Here is a 20,619-nt window from a genome sequence, read left to right on the forward strand (position 1 = left end):
TTCGATTCCCAGACAGGTTGGAGATTTTCTCTGCTTGTCCTCATCATCATTTCTCTGCCTGTCCTCATCATCATTTCATCCTCATCACCGGCATGTGAGTTGCCCAATGTGGCATCGACTGAAATAAGACTTGCACTTGGTGGCCGAACTTCCCCGGATGGAGACTCCCAGCCAGCAATGCCATATGAATATTATTAATTTCATTTTTTCAGAAGAAAGCAGGTTTGGTTTGTCTCTTACAATTACAACAGGAGTGAAGTGGAAAAGCAGCTTCTTGAATAGTCTTCCTACAAAAGCACTTACCAACACTGCCATAATTTATTATGCTAAAAAATTAGGACTACCTCATTTTCTTGTAGTGTTTATAAGAGATATTTCACTGTGTAGCAAGCATAGAAAAAAATAAAGAGTGCATAATCTCATGACTTTTTCCATTATTAATGTAATGAAAATTGTATACATGTTGGTGCAAACTGAGCAATATTGATAACAGTTATGAAAATTACTATGGAAGTATTAAAGAGAAAAGATTTGCTATTGAAGACACACCCACAAGTTTCAAATAAGAACACTTCAGTGATGTGAAAATTCTAAATATATGTATTTCCATAAATCGTGTTGTTTGATACAACTGTATTCTACACAAAAATTAGACAGAAGTAAAGAACTCCCATTGCTCCACATGTTTGATGCAAATTGCACATTTGCAATTGATATTTCATTTGCTATCTATTATTGATGACAGGCACTGTGTAATTCATGTTATGCTACAATTTTTCATATGATCACTATTGTTCATTTAAATTAACTTTGTGATTGATACTTAAGTAAGCAAAATTGTGATGGCAGTCCATAACCAATTACAACTTCCTTTAATCTTACATACTAATATGTTACCTCTTCTTCAAGGTTATACAGGTTGTTCAGAAATTACCATTACATACTTCTAGGACTTGTAGTGAGCAGTGAGTACAGCACATTTTGAATAGGAACCCATGTCTGGAAACATCATCCATCGATGCTACAGAGCATCCAAGTTATAGTTCCAGCACCTGTAGATGTATGTATATACTGGGTTATTCTGTGATGACGTCACAAACGATGTAAGATGATGGAGAAGGATAAAATTATCAATTTGAGGCAAGAGTCCTTGCACTGGAAATGAATGAGTTGAAAGTTATATACAAAAACCATTGTGATACATCTGACAGTGGAAGAGATGTACCAGTACTGTTGTTGCAAAGACTGTAGGGTAGGCAACTTTCAGAGGAAAAATTTCCAATAAATATCGGTTCCGAAATGTATACCAGAGGAGCTATGAACACTTGTTCATCTTTGCTACTGTGAAACACATCTCCTTTAGTCAACAAGTTGTCATAACTCTCAAGGTATGCATTTTAGAGCCCATTTTTACTGGACATTTTTTTCCTTGTTTTGGTCCATACTACCAACTCTGAAAGCTGCCACCCTACAACCTTAGCAACAACAGTACCGGTACATCTACTCCACTGTCAGAGGTGTCAGAATCGTTTTCGCTTATAACTTTTGACTTGTTCATTTCCAGTACAGTGACCCATTTCTCAAATTGATGCATTTGTCCTCCTCCATCATCCTAGGAAGTTTGTAATATCATCACGGATTCACCCAGTACATACGTGCGTTTACAGGCATTGGCGTCTTTAACCTCGAGGCTCTGCAGCATTGTTGGATAACGTTTCTGGACATGGGTTCCTATTGAAAATATTATGTACTCACTCCCTTCTACAAGGTCTAGAAGTTTGTAACAGAAATTTCTGAACACCTGGTATATGGCCCTGAAAAAAAGTAAAATAAAAAAAAGAACAGCATCACTGTACTCTACACTGTGTGGAAATGTACTTCCTAGCTCCAGTCCACTATACTTCCACTATCAATCACTAAGTTACTTTGAGCCTTTTGTACACAAGGTATTGTATTCTACTATTTCGTGACATTGTCAGTGTGTTATTTTGTTTTTGTTTTCAAAAAGTGACAGCAACTGCACATTTGTTTTCATGAGACTAAGATTTATAAATTGTCCTGTAGCTGACATTCCAGTAACATCTGTATGATGTATGTTAGTGAGCCACAAAGTTAATTTTTACTGATTTAATTTTATTTAGCTAAGTTTTCTTAAACATCAAGATAGAGAACTAGTAAAAAGAAGAAACAAGCTTGTGATTTTATAAATCTATATTGCTAACATCATAACTGCTATATGAAACTACACGTATCTATTGAAAACAGCTTCCCAGTGCTCTGTCCTTCCAGATGTAAACACTGTTTCACCATGAGTTTTCCGAGCCTGATCTTCACAGTCTTCAAGAGTAGCTTCACCACTTGCTATGCGACTCCCAAATCCCGTATGAAAACTCAGGTATCTTTGCTGTAAATTAAATAAATTTTAATAAGTGCGATTAAGCAGCTACGTAAATTAACTTTGTAACTAAAGGATTGTTTCTTTGTGAAAATATCATATAAAATTAAAACAATATCAACTTTTCGGTTATTGTGATTCTAAAACACATGAAATGTTCCTAAATGTACTTGATTAATGCTGTGTTAGAAAAACTTTTGGCAATCACATGCACATACTATTTAAAGATCGAAAATATTTGCCACTCTTATTGCTGGAAGATTTTCACTGCATGTGAATTGTGGCATTTCTTACATTTCAATCTATAAAGCTTGAACTGCTTTCAAGTGTCAATTCTGAAGTGTTAAACCAAACAACAAACACAGAAATTGGTATCATTCAATTGCTACCAGCATCAAAGGCTATTGCAGCCTAGGAATGACATGTTTGTCATACTGACTAGTGATCATTCAGTTTATGAGCAAAAATGAACAAATTATTGAATACTCCACTGAACTTCAGAAAGAGCTACACTATATCATTTCCTAGGCATCGTTTCAATGAAAATATTTGTGACAAAGATGTGAGCTAACAAATAAGAGCTAACAAATAAGAAAGAACTGCAGCAGGACAAACTAACAAAAATGTTATGACAAAGTAGAATGTCTATAATTAAACTTTTAAAAATTTATTCTTAGTGAGAAAGCAGACAGAAAACAGTAGGGTATTCTGCCAGGGGTATTCTGGGGAAAAGCGGACAAATCAAGAGCCTAATATAAATTAAGAACAGCTTGCTTGTAAGAGCAAGCAGCCATTTCCCACTTCTGGAGCCAAGAGGCTGGAAGATGACATGTATTGTGAATCAGTTATGGATGTCACTGCTGTCATGTTAAGCTATATGATGAGAAGCAACTTTCCATCTCATAATACTGAAAAAGACAGTTTGCTATTCACCACATAGAGGAGGCTTTGAGTGACAGGAAGGCACATTGAATAAACATTTCCAATATTATTTAGCTACTGTAGTCAGTTCTTTGTCAGATGAAGATTAAACACACACAAACATTGTCATCCCAGATGCTAAAGCCCATCTGTGACTGTGTTTGAGGTGAGCAGCAGTCCCAGCTAGGGTGGTAATGGGGGTACAGAAGATGCATGAGGCAGAGGGGGGAGGGAGGGGGGGGGTTAGTGGAATAGAGCTGGGGAAAGATGCTAGTGCTATCTGTGGAGTGTGCAGCGAGATGGGAGGAGGGTTGGGGACAGGATAGTGAACTGCACTGTGCAACATCAGTGTGCTTAGAGGGGGGAGGTGGGAGCAAAGAGGAGAGGAGAGCTGAGAAGTATAAAATGGGAAAGGACTCTGCAGCTGTACTGGAGGGATAAAGATGTGTGCAGGACCCTAGCAGGGAAGCAGATGAGGCAGGTGGAGGTCAGGGACTGGGGAAGTTTGAGACCAAAAGAGATATGGGAATGAAGGATACATTGCAAGTAGAGTTCCCACCTGCACATATAAAAAAAACTGATGTTAGTCAGAGGAATTGAAATGGTTCAGGCTGTGAAGCAGTCATTGAATGCAAACACATAATTTTGGGCTGCATGTCCAGTCACTGAGTGCAACTACTGTGGGTCATTCAATGTTGGCATGATCACTAACAAGCTGTCTGTCAACATGACTAGCCACCACTAAATTGTGGCTAAGTTGTGCTTGACTTTAATGACTACTTCACAGCCTGTTCCATGTGGATTCCTGTTCCATGTGGATTCTTCACACCAAGACTGGTTTATCTGAAATGGCCATGTGGGAACATATTCATGATTCCCTTATCTCCCCATCCTCAAATGTCACTATAGTCTGATCCAGTAATGATAGCAGTTTGCACATGTCAAGGCACAGATGGGGATGGCATTATTGATGATTCCAAGTGACAGTTGCAGTATGCGTGTGTGCATGCTTTCCACTTGAATGAAGTGTATATCCTGCAAATGATGTCCCTTACTTGCTTATGCAGAATTTATCACTTACCTCCACCATTGGCGATAACAACACGCAACAAATGAAATAGAAATTCACTAAACAACTTGCTATAGTCGCATTTAATGCTTGCATTGGCTACAGCGTTCAGAGCAGAGTGCTCAGAATACTATTGAATGTTTATTGGCTGTTGGAGTATGCGTGATGTAAGTGTGCAGAACAAGACTAAACTCAACCACCATCATTCATGAGGTGTCATAGTCCCTGTCCTCCATGTGTCTCATCCTCTTCCCTCCTCCTCCTTCCTCATGCCTCCTACATCTACCCCTATCCACCCCAGCTCAGATGCAGCTGCAGTCAAGGTCATCACTGAGCCTTAGCAGCTGGAGATGAAAGTGGCCGTGTGTGTGTGATTTATGATTCTGTGAATGTGTGTTTGTTTTGTCTATGTCTGACAAGGGACTTAGTCTGATAGCTAAATAATATCAGCAGCCTTTACTCAGTGTTCCACCTGCCAATGAAAAGTCCATATAGAAGTAGCAATCCATGATTTCATATTGAAGCCATGGATATAAGGAGAAAAATTAGAGATTTCAGAGTCCAAGTATATTGTGCAAGTTTGGTGTATAGCAGAAGGTTCTTTTGTAGGGGATAATCATACTTGTGACATTTCAATATGATGTAGAAATTGTCAACTTATTTCTAAGAATAAAATATTTTCTCAGAGAATATGTTACCACATGAATTTCTTGTAGTTATACTTTCATTAATCAAGGTTTTCAACAATTTGTTAAGGAGTAGTGACTGTGATATGATTCTTCCATGTTCTGTGGAGTATATGCTATATTATTAGAAGGAAAAATGATTTTATGTTGTGTTTTAATTTGTCAACACTTTCACACAGCAAGTTCTAAATAAGGAAATTTGGCAAATAACTGAGTTTTGGCATTTAGTATTACAATTTCTAAAAGCTACATGTTCTGTTTGTAATTTTATATATTGCTATAAGTTATCATAAATAATGGCATTAATTTTAAGAAAATAGCAGTAGGAAAATGTGCTTTACCTGCAAATTCTTGTTAAACAAGCCATCTTCAACTATTTTCACAGCATTTCGTAAACCTCTTGCCAATCTGTCTATTTGTTGAACATATGCTATGAAGAGGTCTTTGGTTTCAGTTGATTCACGGGCCAGAGAAACTCCAATATTGAGGCCACCAGGCTGTATTCCTCCCTTGACAATAAATAAATGACTAAAATAGGGTTACAAATAAATCAACACAAAAGTGACATGCATTTGTCAATAGCATCCAGGCTACACAGTGCTACTCCTTCTTGAAAAACACTAAGACTATTCTGATTTCATCTTTTTGACAAATTCTGTTCTCTCTGGAATCAGTGTTAATGATAAGAGCAGTCCTGTAGTGATGAACTGATAGTTTTTTTTGTCTGTCTTCCTTGCTCATTGTTATTTTCTATTACACAAGTAAAGTGAAAATAGCTCTCTGCCTCTGATAATTGTATTTATTGACAAGTGATGTTGTAAGTGGTCTTCTACTTCAAAATATAAAAATTATTGGTATTTGATTGTCAAGTTAAAGCAGATGCAGGTAATCTCTTACAATCACTGGATTTCTTTGCAAGCTGCCTATATTAATTCCAGGTAGTTTTAACTTTAGCTTATGTTAGTTGTATCACATCACACTTGACCTATAAAGTAGAAGAGGCTGTGATACATAGTTTCCGATCATCAAATGCTACACAATTAACTTTACTGTTAATTGTTATTTGTCAAATGTTGGACTTGAAGGCTGGCATGTTTCATTTCACAGAAATGGTAATTTTCATTCCTTTCGTTGTACACTCCTGGAAATTGAAATAAGAACACCGTGAATTCATTGTCCCAGGAAGGGGATACTTTATTGACACATTCCTGGGGTCAGATACATCACATGATCACACTGACAGAACCACAGGCACATAGACACAGGCAACAGAGCATGCACAATGTCGGCACTAGTACAGTGTATATCCACCTTTCGCAGCAATGCAGGCTGCTATTCTCCCATGGAGACGATCGTAGAGATGCTGGATGTAGTCCTGTGGAACGGCTTGCCATGCCATTTCCACCTGGCGCCTCAGTTGGACCAGCGTTCGTGCTGGACGTGCAGACCGCGTGAGACGACGCTTCATCCAGTCCCAAACATGCTCAATGGGGGACAGATCCGGAGATCTTGCTGGCCAGGGTAGTTGACTTACACCTTCTAGAGCACGTTGGGTGGCACGGGATACATGCGGACGTGCATTGTCCTGTTGGAACAGCAAGTTCCCTTGCCGGTCTAGGAATGGTAGAATGATGGGTTCGATGGCGGTTTGGATGTACCGTGCACTATTCAGTGTCCCCTCGATGATCACCAGTGGTGTACGGCCAGTGTAGGAGATCGCTCCCCACACCATGATGCCGGGTGTTGGCCCTGTGTGCCTCGGTCGTATGCAGTCCTGATTGTGGCACTCACCTGCACGGCGCCAAACACGCATACAACCATCATTGGCACCAAGGCAGAAGCGACTCTCATCGCTGAAGACGACACGTCTCCATTCGTCCCTCCATTCACGCCTGTCGCGACACCACTGGAGGCGGGCTGCCCGATGTTGGGGCGTGAGCGGAAGACGGCCTAACGGTGTGCGGGACCGTAGCCCAGCTTCATGGAGACAGTTGCGAATGGTCCTCGCCGATACCCCAGGAGCAACAGTGTCCCTAATTTGCTGGGAAGTGGCGGTGCGGTCCCCTACGGCACTGCGTAGGATCCTACGGTCTTGGCGTGCATCCGTGCATCGCTGCGGTGCGGTCCCAGGTCGACGGGCACGTGCACCTTCTGCCGACCACTGGCGACAACATCGATGTACTGTGGAGACCTCACGCCCCACGTGTTGAGCAATTCGGCGGTACGTCCACCCGGCCTCCCGCATGCCCACTATACGCCCTCCCTCAAAGTCCGCCAACTGCACATACGGTTCACGTCCACGCTGTCGCGGCATGCTACCAGTGTTAAAGACTGCGATGGAGCTCCGTATGCCACGGCAAACTGGCTGACACTGACGGCGGCGGTGCACAAATGCTGCACAGCTAGCGCCATTCGACGGCCAACACCGCGGTTCCTGGTGTGTCCGCTGTGCCGTGCGTGTGATCATTGCTTGTACAGCCCTCTCGCAGTGTCCGGAGCAAGTATGGTGGGTCTGACACACCGGTGTCAATGTGTTCTTTTTTCCATTTCCAGGAGTGTATTTGACCCTCTTCTGATGAAAAATTGAACTGCTGCTTCACTGTTCAAATAACTTATGGGACTGCAGCTGGGTAATGATCCAGTAAGTTATTTGATCTTTCAATATGCTAAAAGAAGCTCAAGTTTCAATTGCTTGAATATATTTAACATGGATTTTTGACAGTCAGCTGGAACATACACTGAAGTACTTGCTTTAGGAAATATTTTTTTCTAGTTCGTATACAAAAATAGTCAGATATCTGTCTTAAACTTGGAGGTGTTTTTATTGCTGATGACTGGAGAGAACACAGTTCATTGACATACATTTTCATAACTATATCTTTTGAAATATGATTTACACTCTTATATCTTCAATACTGCTTGTCTGTGTAGTAGAAAGCAATTAGTCGTTGGTTATATAGTACTGAAATGTATAATACCAGGCCCTTTTAAAATAAAGAAGTGACAAAATCAATTACATAAGAGAAAAAATTAAATTTTTGAACAAAATTGTACACCTGGCAGTATGATGAAAAAATCTCCTACCCATGTTTGTAACAGATGAAGAAGCACGTTTCATTGCTTGTACATTTTTGTGTAAATTATGGAATGTTACTTAATTAATTTGACACTAAATTTTAAAGAGGTGTATCAATCAACAAAGACAGAAGGATAATAATTACTAAATTAAGAAACTGCCATCAATTAACAACAGGAAAGAAATATTTCACCAGCTTTAATCCTTTCTCTGTATAAAAATTATCCCTTCTATATCCTCAGTTTACTAGACATTCAATGTATTTATTAATTACACTTTCTTCACTTTTATTCTGAGGTGTCCACCTAAAAAGATGGTAAAAATGTGGACTTTGCACAAGCAGTCATTGCTGTGATGTGTAGTTATCTTCAGAAGATATCATTCTTCCCATACTCCTTTCTTAAGAATGGGGAGAAACCTTAATATATGACACAATATAAAAGTATCCTCTACCATGCACTTCATAGTATTGCAAAGCACGTATGCAGTGATAGTGATTAGACTCAATGAAGTCCTACTTATAGCTCTGTTTATTTGACCTGTTGTGTTAGTTTGTCATGGTAACCAGATTTCTGATGCTTGAAATGTTGCTGTTTCTTGCCTATTACTTTATCGTTATGAGCTGAGCTTTCAGAGGATAGGGACTGATGACTACAATGTAATGTATGTGTAAGCTGATGGATGAGATATGGATCACAGCATTCTCTGCTTGTCTAAACACATGAGTCACTTCACACTTGTTTTATTTCATGCGAAATTCCCCAGAATGAGTGTCCTGGTTCTGATGTATGTACCTTCCAGTTTCTATAAGTTTATTTCTCAATGGAATCAGTTTATCTTTCAGTAAGACCATATATTTTCTGTCATCAGTCTTCTGACTGGTTTGATGTAGCCTGCCATGGTTTCCTATCGTGTGCCAAACTCTTCATCTAAAAGTAGCACCGACATCCAATGTGCTCAGTTATTTGCTCTACATATTCTACTATCTGTCTTTCCCTATATTTTTTGCCCTCTGCAGATCCCTGTAGTACCATGGAACTCACACCCAGGTGTTTTTAATGTCAGATGTTAGTGTTTTCTGTTACAGCTTTCCTTGTTGATTCTGTGAAGAACCTCCTCATTTCTTATCTTATGAGTTGATTTAATTTGCAGAATCCTTCTGTACACGAAATCTGAAACACTTTGATTCTCTTCTTTTCCAGTTTTCCATCAACACATGAATCACTTACATACCACACTGTACTGCAGATATACGTCCCCATAATTTTTTTTTTTTTTTTTTTTTTTTTTCAAATGAATGCCTATGTTTGCGATTAGGTGGGCATCTTTTAATGAGGAATGTTATCTTTGCCTGTGTTAGTCTCTTCTTATAGCCTCCTTGCTTGACCTGTCATGCAATATTTTACTTCTCAGATAGCAGGATAGCTTGTGATCGTCTATGGTATGGTTTGCAGTTTTGATGCCGAGTTTGTTGTTAATCTCGTTTCCAAGCCTATATCCCCCAGTAATGCTGCCTTCTGTTACTTTCCCTACTACAGCATTCCAGTCCCCCATGATCATTAAATTTTCATCTGCCTTTTTACACTACTGGCCATTAAAATTGCTACACCAAGAAGAAATGCAGATGATAAACAGGTATTCATTGGACAAATATGTTATATTAGAACGATTACATTTTCACGAAATTTGAGTGCACAGATCCTGAGAAATCAGTACCCGAACAACTATCTTTGGCTGTAATAACTGCCTTGATATGCCTGGGAATTGAGTCAAACAGAGCTTGGAAGGCGTGTACAGGTACAGATGCCCATGCAGCTTCAACACAATACCACAGTTAATCAGGAGTAGTGACTGGCGTATTGTGACGAACCAATTGCTCAACCACCATTGACCAGACATTTTCAGTTGGTGAGAGATCTGGAGAATATGCTGGCCAGGGCAGCAGTCGAACATTTTCTGTATCCAGAAAGGCCCGTACAGGAACTGCAACATGCGCTCATGCTGAAATGTAGGGTTTCGCAGGGATCGAATGAAGGGTAGAGCCACGGGTTGTAACACATCTGAAATGTAATGAACACTGTTCAAAGTGCCATCAATGCAAACAAGAGGTGTCCTAGATGTGTAACCAATGGCAACCCATACCATCACACCGGGTGATACGCCAGTATGGCGATGACAAATACACGCTTCCAATGAGCGTTCACCATGATGTCGCCAAACATGGATGCGACCATCATGATGCTGTAAACAGAACCTGGATTCATCTGAAAAAATGACGTTTTGCCATTCGTGCACCCAGGTTCATTGTTGAGTACACCGTCGCAGGTGCTCCTGTCTGTGATGCAGCGACAAGGGTAACCGCAGCCATCGTCTCCGAGCTGATAGTCCATGCTGCTGCAAATGTTGTCAAACTGTTTGTGCAGATGGTTGTCTTGCAGACATCCCCATCTGTTGACTCATGGATCGAGACGTGGCTGCATGATCCATTACAGCCATGCGGGTAAGATGCCTGTCATCTTGACTGCAAGTAATACGAGGCCGTTAGGATCCAGCACGGCATTCCATATTACACTTCTGAACCCACCAATTCCATGTTCTGCTAACAGTCATTGGATCTCGACTAACACAAGCAGCAATGTCGCAATACGATAAACCACAATCGCGATAGGGTACAATCCAACCTTTATCAAAGTTGGAAATGTGATGGTACGCATTTCTCCTCCTTATACGAGGCATCACAACAACGTTTCATCAGGCAATGCCGGTCAACTGCTGTTTGTGTATGAGAAATCGGTTGGAAACTTTCCTCATGTCAGCATGTTGTATGTGTTGCCACCGGCGCCAACCTTGCATGAATGCTTTGAAAAGCTAATCATTCGCATATCACAGCATCTTCTTCCTGTCAGTTAAATTCTGCGTCTGTAGCACATCATCTTCGTGGTGTGGCACTTTTAATGGTCATTAGTGTAATTACCCGTTCAATACCTCTGTATACCCTTTCTATCTCATCATCTTCTGCTTGTGATGTCAGAAAGGATATCTCAATAGTAGTTGTTGGCGTTCATTTGTTTTTTATTCTAACAATAATAACCCTATCACTGAAATGTTTACAGTAATTCACTCCCAGATACAGCTATAAAGACATTTTACTTCACTTAGTTATCTCTATTCAAAACTCAGTGTTTTGTATATGAATGTCACTCTTTCTGCACTTACAGTTCTCCAGTTATAAACATCACATTTTTATGGAAATGTTGAACTGTTGTTTTTCATAACTGTGTATCATTTACGTTTAAGAGAATACAAAAATCTCAGACATACCTGTTCAATCACAGTTTTGAAGAGTAATGTGGCTTCAGAAATATCTGAAAGATGTTTCAAGTTTGTTGCATCGATTGAACCCAGAAATCCATACCTATAATTAATAAGGTAAATTAATTATTTTGTATAATTAGCATCCTATTTTCAAACCAGTACCAAATCAGAAATAACTGAGTGGCAATTAGCAAAACGAAAGTAGTAAAGCAGATGATGCTTTTAGTTCACTATTAAGGGTTGTATACAGCAGGTATACTGAAGATTCCCATTTGTACATAAAAACTGCTAACTTTAATAAGAGATATATCAAGAAAGAGCTGAATCACATGTCCTAAAATACTTTCATCAGTGAATCACTGTGCGTTATTATGACATTTATGGGCTGTTTGGAACTGGGAGGGCTGGAATCAAGGGCTGAGATCAATGTTGAGACTGAGCAAGGCAAACTCTTTCAATGGTTATTAAGTTGATATTACGGGAGAGGAGTGTAGTGAAATAGTGAAGTAAGGCAAGCTCTATTACAGCTGTCAGACACTTCTTACATAAACCACAAGCTTACAGTATGAGAACCACAATAGTTCATTACAATAACGGTGCATCCACTTTTGACGTGGAAGAAGGATACATTAGGGTCCATTGCACAGTGTGAATAGAATTTGTTGCAGTCACCATGTGCTGTTATCATAGGGAGGGGGTGTCTTAAAGAAGAAGGATGACACACACACTTAGCCAAACACTGAGGGAACCTCAAAGAAGTTTGGTTACTTTGCTCCCATTGAAAGATTTTCTGTCCTTGTGTACCAGCGTCTTCTGGCATTCTACATTTTGCATTTAGACATACATTCATTTAGCGTGTGCATGAGTATCATGGAGATGCTTGCAAGACTCCAATATCAGATGGTGCAAGAGATATTTACTATTAAAAATTCTGAGAGTGTACACGTTGGATTGCATATACAGTTATTTGGATCAATAACCATTATTGTTATTGTTGTTGTTGTGGCCTTCATTCCAGAGACTGGTTTCATGCAGGTCTCCAAGCTACTCTACCCTGTGCAAGGTTCTTCAGCTCCAAATAACTACTGCAACCTACATCATTTCTGAATGTGCTTACTGTATTCATATCTTGGTCTCTCTCTATGATTTTTACCCCAACAGTCCCCTCCAGTTCTAAATTAGTGATCCCTTGATATCTCAGACTGTGTGTTACCGCTCCCTTCTTTTAGTTAAATTGTGTCACAAATTTCTTATCTCCCCAATTCTGTTCTGTATCGCCCATTAGTTACATGCTCTACCAATCTAATCTTCAGCATTCTTCAATAGCACCACATTTTGAAAGCTTTTATTCTCTTCTCGTCTAAGCTATATATCATCCTCATTTCCATACATGGCTACACTCCAGACAAATATCTTCAGAAGTGACTTCCTAACACTTAAATCTATATTCGACTATAAAAGATCTCTTTTCTTCTGAAATGATTCTGTTTCCATTGCCCATCTACATTTAATATCCTCCCTACTTTGACAATCATCAGTTACGTTGCTACCCAAACAGCAGAACTTGCCTACTACTTAAACGGTCCCATTTCCCAATCTAATTCTCTCAGCATCACTGATTTAATTCAACTATGTTCCATTATCCTTATTTTGCTTTGTTGATGTTCATCCTATATTCTCCTTTCAAGACACTGTCCATTCCATTCAACTTCTGTCTAAGCCATGACAGAATTACAGCTTCAGCAAATCTCAAAGTTTTTTATTTCTTCTCCTTGAATTTTAATTCCTAGTCCAAATTTTTCTTTGATTTCCTTTACTGCTTGCTCAGTGATAACATCATGGATAAGCTACACCCCTGTCTCACTCCCTTCTCAACCACTGCTTCTCTTTTATTCCCTTCTACTCTAACAACTGCCACCTGGTATCTGTACAAATTGTAAATAGCCTTTCATTCCCTGTAATTTACTCTGCTATCTTCAGAATTTCAAAGAGAGTATTCCAGTCAACATTGTCAAAAGCTTCATCTAAGTCTACAAATGCTATTAATGTAGGTTTGCCTTTCCACAACTTATCGTCTATGATAGTATTGCCACATATATTCCTACATTTCTCCAGAATCCAAACCGATCTTCTCCAAGGTCTGCTTCTACCAGTTTTCCCATTCTTCTGTTAAGAATTCATGTTAGCATTTTGCGACCATAACTTAGTAAACTGATAATTTGGCAATATTCAGACTGTCAGCACCTGCTTTCTTTGGAAATGGAATTATTACATTTTTCTTGAAGTCTGAGGATATTTCACTTGTCATGTACATATTGCCCCCACCCCCTTCCCCCATGAACTGTGGTGGGGGGAGGGGGGGGGGGGGGAGGGGGCAGGGGGGGGGGGTGGGCGCTTGCGTGCCTCAGTGATACAGATAGCCATACTGTAGGTGCAACCACAACAGAGGTTATCTGTTGAGAGGCCAAAAAACCATGTGGTTCCTGAAGAGGGGCAGCAGCCTTTCCAGTAGTTGCAGGGGCAACGGTCTGGATGATTGACTGATCTGGCCTTGTAACATTAACTCAAACAGCCTTCCTGTGATGGTTCTGTGAATGGCTGAAAGCAAGGGGAAACTACAGCCATAATTTTTCCTGAGGGCATGCAGCTCTTTACTGTATGGTTAAATGATAATGGCATCATCTTGGGTAAAATATTCCAGAGGTAAAATAGTCCCCCATTTGGATTCCCGGGTGGGGACTACTCAGGAGGACGTCATGTGAGATCCCTTAATTGGGCAGATAAGTTAGAAAATTTAAAAAGGGAAATTAGTGAATTTCAGTGGCAGAAAGGTGGAAGGAGTATAACGGTGGGTCAATACAAGGGTGATGTACTTGGGGGCAATATTATGGAAATGGAAGAGGACATAGATGAATATGAAATGGGAGATATGATACTGCATGAAGAATTTGACAGAGCACTGAAACACCTAATTCAAGACAATGTTCAGGGAGTAGACGACATTCCATTAGAACTGCTGATATCCTTGAGATAGCCAGCCACAACAAAAATCTACCACCTGGTTAGCAAGACGTGTGGATCGTGAAGTACCCTCAGACTTCAAGAAGAATATAATAATTCCAATCCCAAAGAAAGTAGGTGTCGATAGGCGTGAAAATGATTGAACTATTGGTTTAATAAGTCATGGCTGCAGAATACTAACACAAAGTCTTTTCAGATGAATGGAAAAACTGGTAGAAGCCGATGTTGGCGAAGATCAGTTTGGTTTCCGTAGATGTGTTGGAACACATGAGGCAATACTGACCCTATGACTTATCTCAGAAGATAGATTAAGGGAAGACAAACTTACATTTCTAGCATTTGTAGACACTGACTGGAATACTCTCTTTCAAATTCTGAAGGTGGTAGGGGTCAAATCCAGAGAGTGAAAGGCTATTTACAATTTGTACAGAAACCAGAAGGCATTTACAAGAATCAAGGGGCACAAAAGGGAAGCAGTGGTTGAGGAGGGAGTGATACAGGGTTGTAACCTATCCACAATGTTATTCAATCAGTATACTTAGCAAGCAGTAAAGGTCTTGGAAGAGCAGTTGAGTGGAATGCACAGTGTCTTGAAAGGAAGATATAAGATGAACATCAACAAAAGCAAAATGAGGATAATGGAATGTGGTCGAATTAGATCAGATGATGCTGAGGGAATTAGGTTAGGAAATGAGACACTTAAAGAAGTAGATGAGTTTTGCTATTTGGGGAGCAAAATAACTGATGATCGTCAAAGTAGAGAGAATATAAAATGTAGTCCGGCAATGGTGAGGAAAGAGTTTATGAAGAAGAGAATTTTGTTAACATCGAATATAGATTTAAGTGTTAGAAAGTCTTTTCTGAAAGTATTTGTATGGAGTGTAGCCATGTATGCAAGTGAAACATGGACAATAAATAGTTTAGACAAGAAGAGAATAGAAGCTTCTGAAATGTGGTGCTACAGAAGAATGCTGAAGATTAGATGGGTAGGTCACGCAACTAGTGAGGAGACACTGAATAGAATTGGGGAGAAGAGGAGTTTGTGGCACAACTTGACTAAAAGAAGAAGGGATTGGTTGGTAGGACACATTGTAAGGCACAAAGGGATCAGCAGTTTAGTATTGAAGCATGGAGGATAAAAATAATAGAGGGAGACCAAGAGATGAAAATGCGTATAAGATTCAGAAGGATGTAGGTTGCAGCAGTTACTTGGAGATGAAGAACCTTGCACAGGATAGAGTAGCATGGAGAGCTGCATCAAGCCAGTCTCTGGACTAAATACCACAACAACAACAACATACATCTCACACACCAGATAGAATATTTTGTTATGACTGGCTGTCCCAAGCTATCAGTAGTTCTGACAGAATGTCAGCTACTCCAGCAGCTTGTTTGGACTTCAGTCTGTTCAGTGCTCTGTCAGTTTCTTCTTGTATTATCATATCTCCTGTCTCATCTTCACCTACATCCTCTTCCATTTCTATCAGATTGCCTTCAAGCGCCTCTCCCTTGTATAGACACTCTATGTATTCCTTCCACCTTTCATCTTTCCCTTCTTTGCATAGTACTGGTTTTCCATCTCAGCTCTTGATGATCATACAGTTGCTCCTCTTTTCTTCAAAAGCCTCTTTAATTTTCCTGTGGGTGGTACCTGTCTTTCCCCTAGTGAAATATGCTTCTAAATCCTTACATTTGTCCTCTAGCCACTTCTGGTTAGCCATTCTGCATTTTTTAGATGTTTGTATTCCATTTCACCTGCTTCATTTGCTTCATTGGTATGCTTTTTCCTTTCATCAGTTAAATTCTGTATATCCTGTGATATCCAAGGATTTCTATTAGGCCTTGTCTTTTTACCTACTGGATCCTCTGCTGCCTTCACTATTTTAACTCTCAAGGCTACCCATTTATCTTCTACTGTATTCTTTTCCTATGTTCTACTCAATCATTGTCTAATGCTTCCTCTGAAACTCTCGGCAACCTCTGGTTCTTTCAACGTATCCAGGTCCCATCTCCTTAATTTCCTACCTTTTCGCAATTTATTCAGTTTTAATCTATAGTTCAGAACCAATAAATTGTGGCCACTAGAAATGTCCTACAGTTTAAAATTTGGTCCAAAATCTCTGTCTCAACATTATATAATCAATCTGAATCCTTCCAGTGTCTCCAGGTCTCTTCCACTCATACAACCTCATTTCCTGGTTCTTAAACCAAGTGTTACCAATCATAAAATTATGCTCTGTACAAAATTCTACCAGGCTGCCTCTTCTTTCATTCCTTTCTCCCAGTTCATATTCACCTACCATTTTTCCTTCTCTTTGTTTTCCTACTATTGAATTCTAGTCTTTTATCAGAATTAAATTTTTGTCTCCCTACCTATCTTAATAATTTTTTTTATCTCATCATACATTTCTTCAATATCTTCATGATCTCCAGAGTCAATTGGCATATAAACTTGTACTTCTGTGGTGAATGTGATTTTGGTATCTATCTTGGCTATGATAATGCATCTACTATACTGTTCATGATAGCTTACATGCCTTCTTGTTTTCTTATTCTTTCTTAAAACTACTCCTGCATTACCCCTATTGGATTTTGTATTTTAAACCTGTAGTCACCTGAGCAGAAGTCCTTTTCTTCATGCCAATGCACTTCTCTAATTCATGTACATCTAACTTCAACGTACCTATTTCTTTTTTATTTTTTTTTTATTTTCTAAGTTACTTGCCCAATTAAGGGATCTAGCATTCCACCTTCCAACCCATAGAGCACCAGTTTTGTTTCTCCTGATGACAACATTCTCCTGAGTAGCCCCACCCCGAGGTTCAAATGGTGCACTATTTTATCTCCAGAATTTGTTACCCAAGAGGATGCCTTCACCTTTTAATCATACAGGAGAGCTGCATGCCCTTGGAAAAAATTGCTGCAGTAGTTTCCTTTGCTTTCAGCCATTTGCAGCACCAGTTCAGCAAGGCCATTTTGGTAGATGTTACAAGCCAGTCAATCATGCAGGCCCCCTGCAACTACTGGAAAGGCTGCTGTCCCTCTTCTGGAACCACACGTTTGTCTGTTCTCTCAACAGATAACCATCTGTTGCAGTTGTACCTACAGTATGGCTATTTGTATTTCTGAGGCACCAATAGCGAAGTCCATTGTTCATTACCACGTATAAAGAAGGGGACTGCAGATGATTCCAGCTCACAGAGTCACAAATATGTGAAATATCTTATGTAACAAATTTTTAAAATGAAAATTATAAAAAAAATGAGTTACACACATTCAATAACAAGTTTTCAGTCATATTCAATAACAAGTCTTCAGTCAAATCTTTAGGAATCTTATGTAGTTCTCACTATATTGCTCTTTTAGGCATCATGAAGAAAAATTGGATTAAATTTAGCTCATAAAAAAGCATCTCAATATTCAGTCTTGTCATGCATCTCTGTAAATATAATGTAAAAATTCATAAATATATTGTACAATCAATCCTGTTATCTGCCATGTAATTTATAGTTATTTGTAGAGTATATATAGATATGTTCTGAAGCACTACATGAGCACATACATATGTGAACATATAAAAATATATTCTACTGTAGATGCTACATGGCTAGGTACCTTCTGAAATTATGTATGTTGTTACAAGCTTCAAAGCTTTGTTATGTGTGAACTCTCTAGACAGAACTATTCAGCTGTATGACTTCTCAGTTAAACAATACAAACTCCAGGTTCAAATATCAAAAATGTAAGGAGAAGGTCAAAATGACACATTAATTTGTAGACAGGCACAATTAAAATTCCATTCTGGTCCAAGCTGCTGGAGATGACAGACATGTGTGTGTAAGGTGTGATTGCTTATGTGAATGAACGTGTGTGTTTCTCTTTCCTGTCTACAACTTACTGTGTCATCCTTATGGTAAGTAGCAATCTATCTTTCTCTTAAATTGTTGACTATTCAGTTACACAGAATGCATAATTAAACAGAAATAGAGAAAGAATTCTATTTTCATAATCAAATATTGACCAAGTAATGAGATATAAAGATCAAGTTTAAAATACTGAAAGATAGATTCACAAAAAAGACAAATAACTATAACTGATGCAAACCACATATTTCATTTTTTGGAAAATGAGAAGACAGTTCATAGAACAAAAAACACTCAAAATTTAGTAGATAGCACCTTGAGCTGAATGAACAAATGCAAACCTTAGAAAGAGTGGGTAATATGAGGCCAAGGCAAAAAGTCACTTAGCCTGGCAATTTATGCTATGCTTTTTGGGAACACTTATTTTTCAAGGTAGGTCCATTTTAGGTCTTATTTTTCCAGTGTGTAAATTCCATCCTTGAAGTACAGTTCTGGAATTTCTATAAAGTATCCTATATTTATTGGGCTCAAAATGTTTTACAGCCACAAATTTTTTATATATGGAAGTCACATGGGTGAACAGAGTGAGTATTCTGACAGTTTCTACTTAATTCCCTTCAGTTTTCCAATAGTCAAATCACTTTTGTGGGCTGGTGTATTGTCCTACTGAAATACGAGTTTCTGATTTTGCAACCGGTTGCTCTTATCATTTGTTGTAGCATCTAGTTGGTTCAGAAGATTTTGAAGATTTGCCAGTTAGTGGTTTACTCTTTGCAAAACATTCAATATGAATAATTCTGTTTGCATCCCAGGAAACACTGGTAGGTGAAATCAACTTCAGCTTTATTGGTGCAAAGCCACTGGATTCCACATAGACCTTTCATTAAAGTTTCATTTCTAGCATGAAGTTGAGTAATTGCATCTCACTCACTCAACCAAATTAGTTTGTGCAATCAGTTAAACCATCTTGTAGATGTATGAGACAATTGCTGACTCGTTTTCTCAAAGTTAATTCTTTATGTAAAATGATCTCAACCTTTTCTTTTGATATGCATATGTTATCAGTCATTTCATACATCTTTAACTGCTTTTATTGAAAAAAAGAGTACTTCTATGAGCTTCATTTCTACCATTCAATCATATGGCTATTCTATATTTTTTAACTAGCCCTGAAATTATACTGATCTGTCACAGAAGAGAGAGAGGGTATATGTGAGACACTATTTATGGATTTTGAATCTCATTGATTGTTAATATCCTGCTGAAAATTGGCGACAAGCATATGGGACCAATGTTTTTCTGCCATCGGCCACACAGTTACAAAGCCAGTCCTGATTCTTCTGTTTGTTAACACAGTTGCAGGGGTGATCCATGAGGTCATTGCCCAGCAACCACTCACGACATGCCATACACATATTATGTGACCCCAATCACACACAGTGTTTGTGCTCTGGTAGGTGGCACTATCAGGTACTTCAGTATTTTATATTATTGGATGGTAGCACATCCAGGAGGATTTTAATGAAAATAGATGCTGCAATTATTAATTTTCAGTCACTTACATTTGCTTAATTATTAATTCTTAAGATAGCACTGAGTGCTGTAAATAATTCAACAGGATCAAGTTTTTTAAGCTCTGTCCGCTGAAAGTTAAATCACATAATGCAATTACACAGTAATTACACAGCTTCAGTTACAAATGAGTTCTTCAAATTGTCACAGGAAAGTAATGCAAAAATAAACAAATGTTGAACACTTACGCTGCTGCCATAAAAAGCTGATCTCCTGGGGGCACACTGAGCTTATAATGTCGGTCTAAATTATAATGTTTTAGGAAACTCAGTGCACTTGTGATGCTATGTATGTAGTTGTGTTGAAGAAAATTATCATGGTTTTTACTATTATCATAATTATAGCATGGTTCCAGAAGCAACTGCCCTCTATATCCAAGTCTTTCTTTATAATCTGGAAAATTAAGCATGGTAAGTTAACTTACTGCTACTGAATACTTAGAGCAAAAAAAAAAAACCAGAGAGGTTTTATAATATTGTTTTCATGTCACCTAATCTAAGGTATATAGCCATAGAGTCACCAGATTCTTAAAAATGTATTAGTCTCCCAATTAACATAGCTGCTTCTGAATATATCGTTACCCATTATTCAACAGAATTATTTTTCAAACCATACTTTCAGCAAGCAAATAACAACATCTGACCATCTGACATTGTGGGCCTGGCTTTTGTATAAAATATCACACTGAAATATTCAGAACA

The 20,619-nt window shown here is 38.8% G+C and overlaps 1 protein-coding gene across 1 annotated transcript in view; it reads right to left on the reverse strand.

Annotated features, from left to right (window-relative positions):
• Positions 1-577: 577 nt before the first annotated feature.
• Positions 578-20,619, reverse strand: part of LOC126475177 (uncharacterized) — a 44,294-nt gene continuing 24,252 nt past the window's right edge. The window contains exons 6-9 of the mRNA XM_050102810.1: positions 20,107-20,311; positions 11,469-11,562; positions 5,413-5,580; positions 578-2,404 (exon numbers count right to left, since the gene is read on the reverse strand). Of these exons, the coding sequence (XP_049958767.1) occupies positions 2,243-2,404; positions 5,413-5,580; positions 11,469-11,562; positions 20,107-20,311 (629 nt within the window). The 3' untranslated portion in view covers positions 578-2,242. The remainder of the gene's footprint in view (positions 2,405-5,412; positions 5,581-11,468; positions 11,563-20,106; positions 20,312-20,619) is intronic.

This window comes from Schistocerca serialis, chromosome 4 (genome assembly GCF_023864345.2).
Source record: "Schistocerca serialis cubense isolate TAMUIC-IGC-003099 chromosome 4, iqSchSeri2.2, whole genome shotgun sequence".
Classification (NCBI taxonomy): Eukaryota; Metazoa; Arthropoda; class Insecta; order Orthoptera; family Acrididae; genus Schistocerca; species Schistocerca serialis.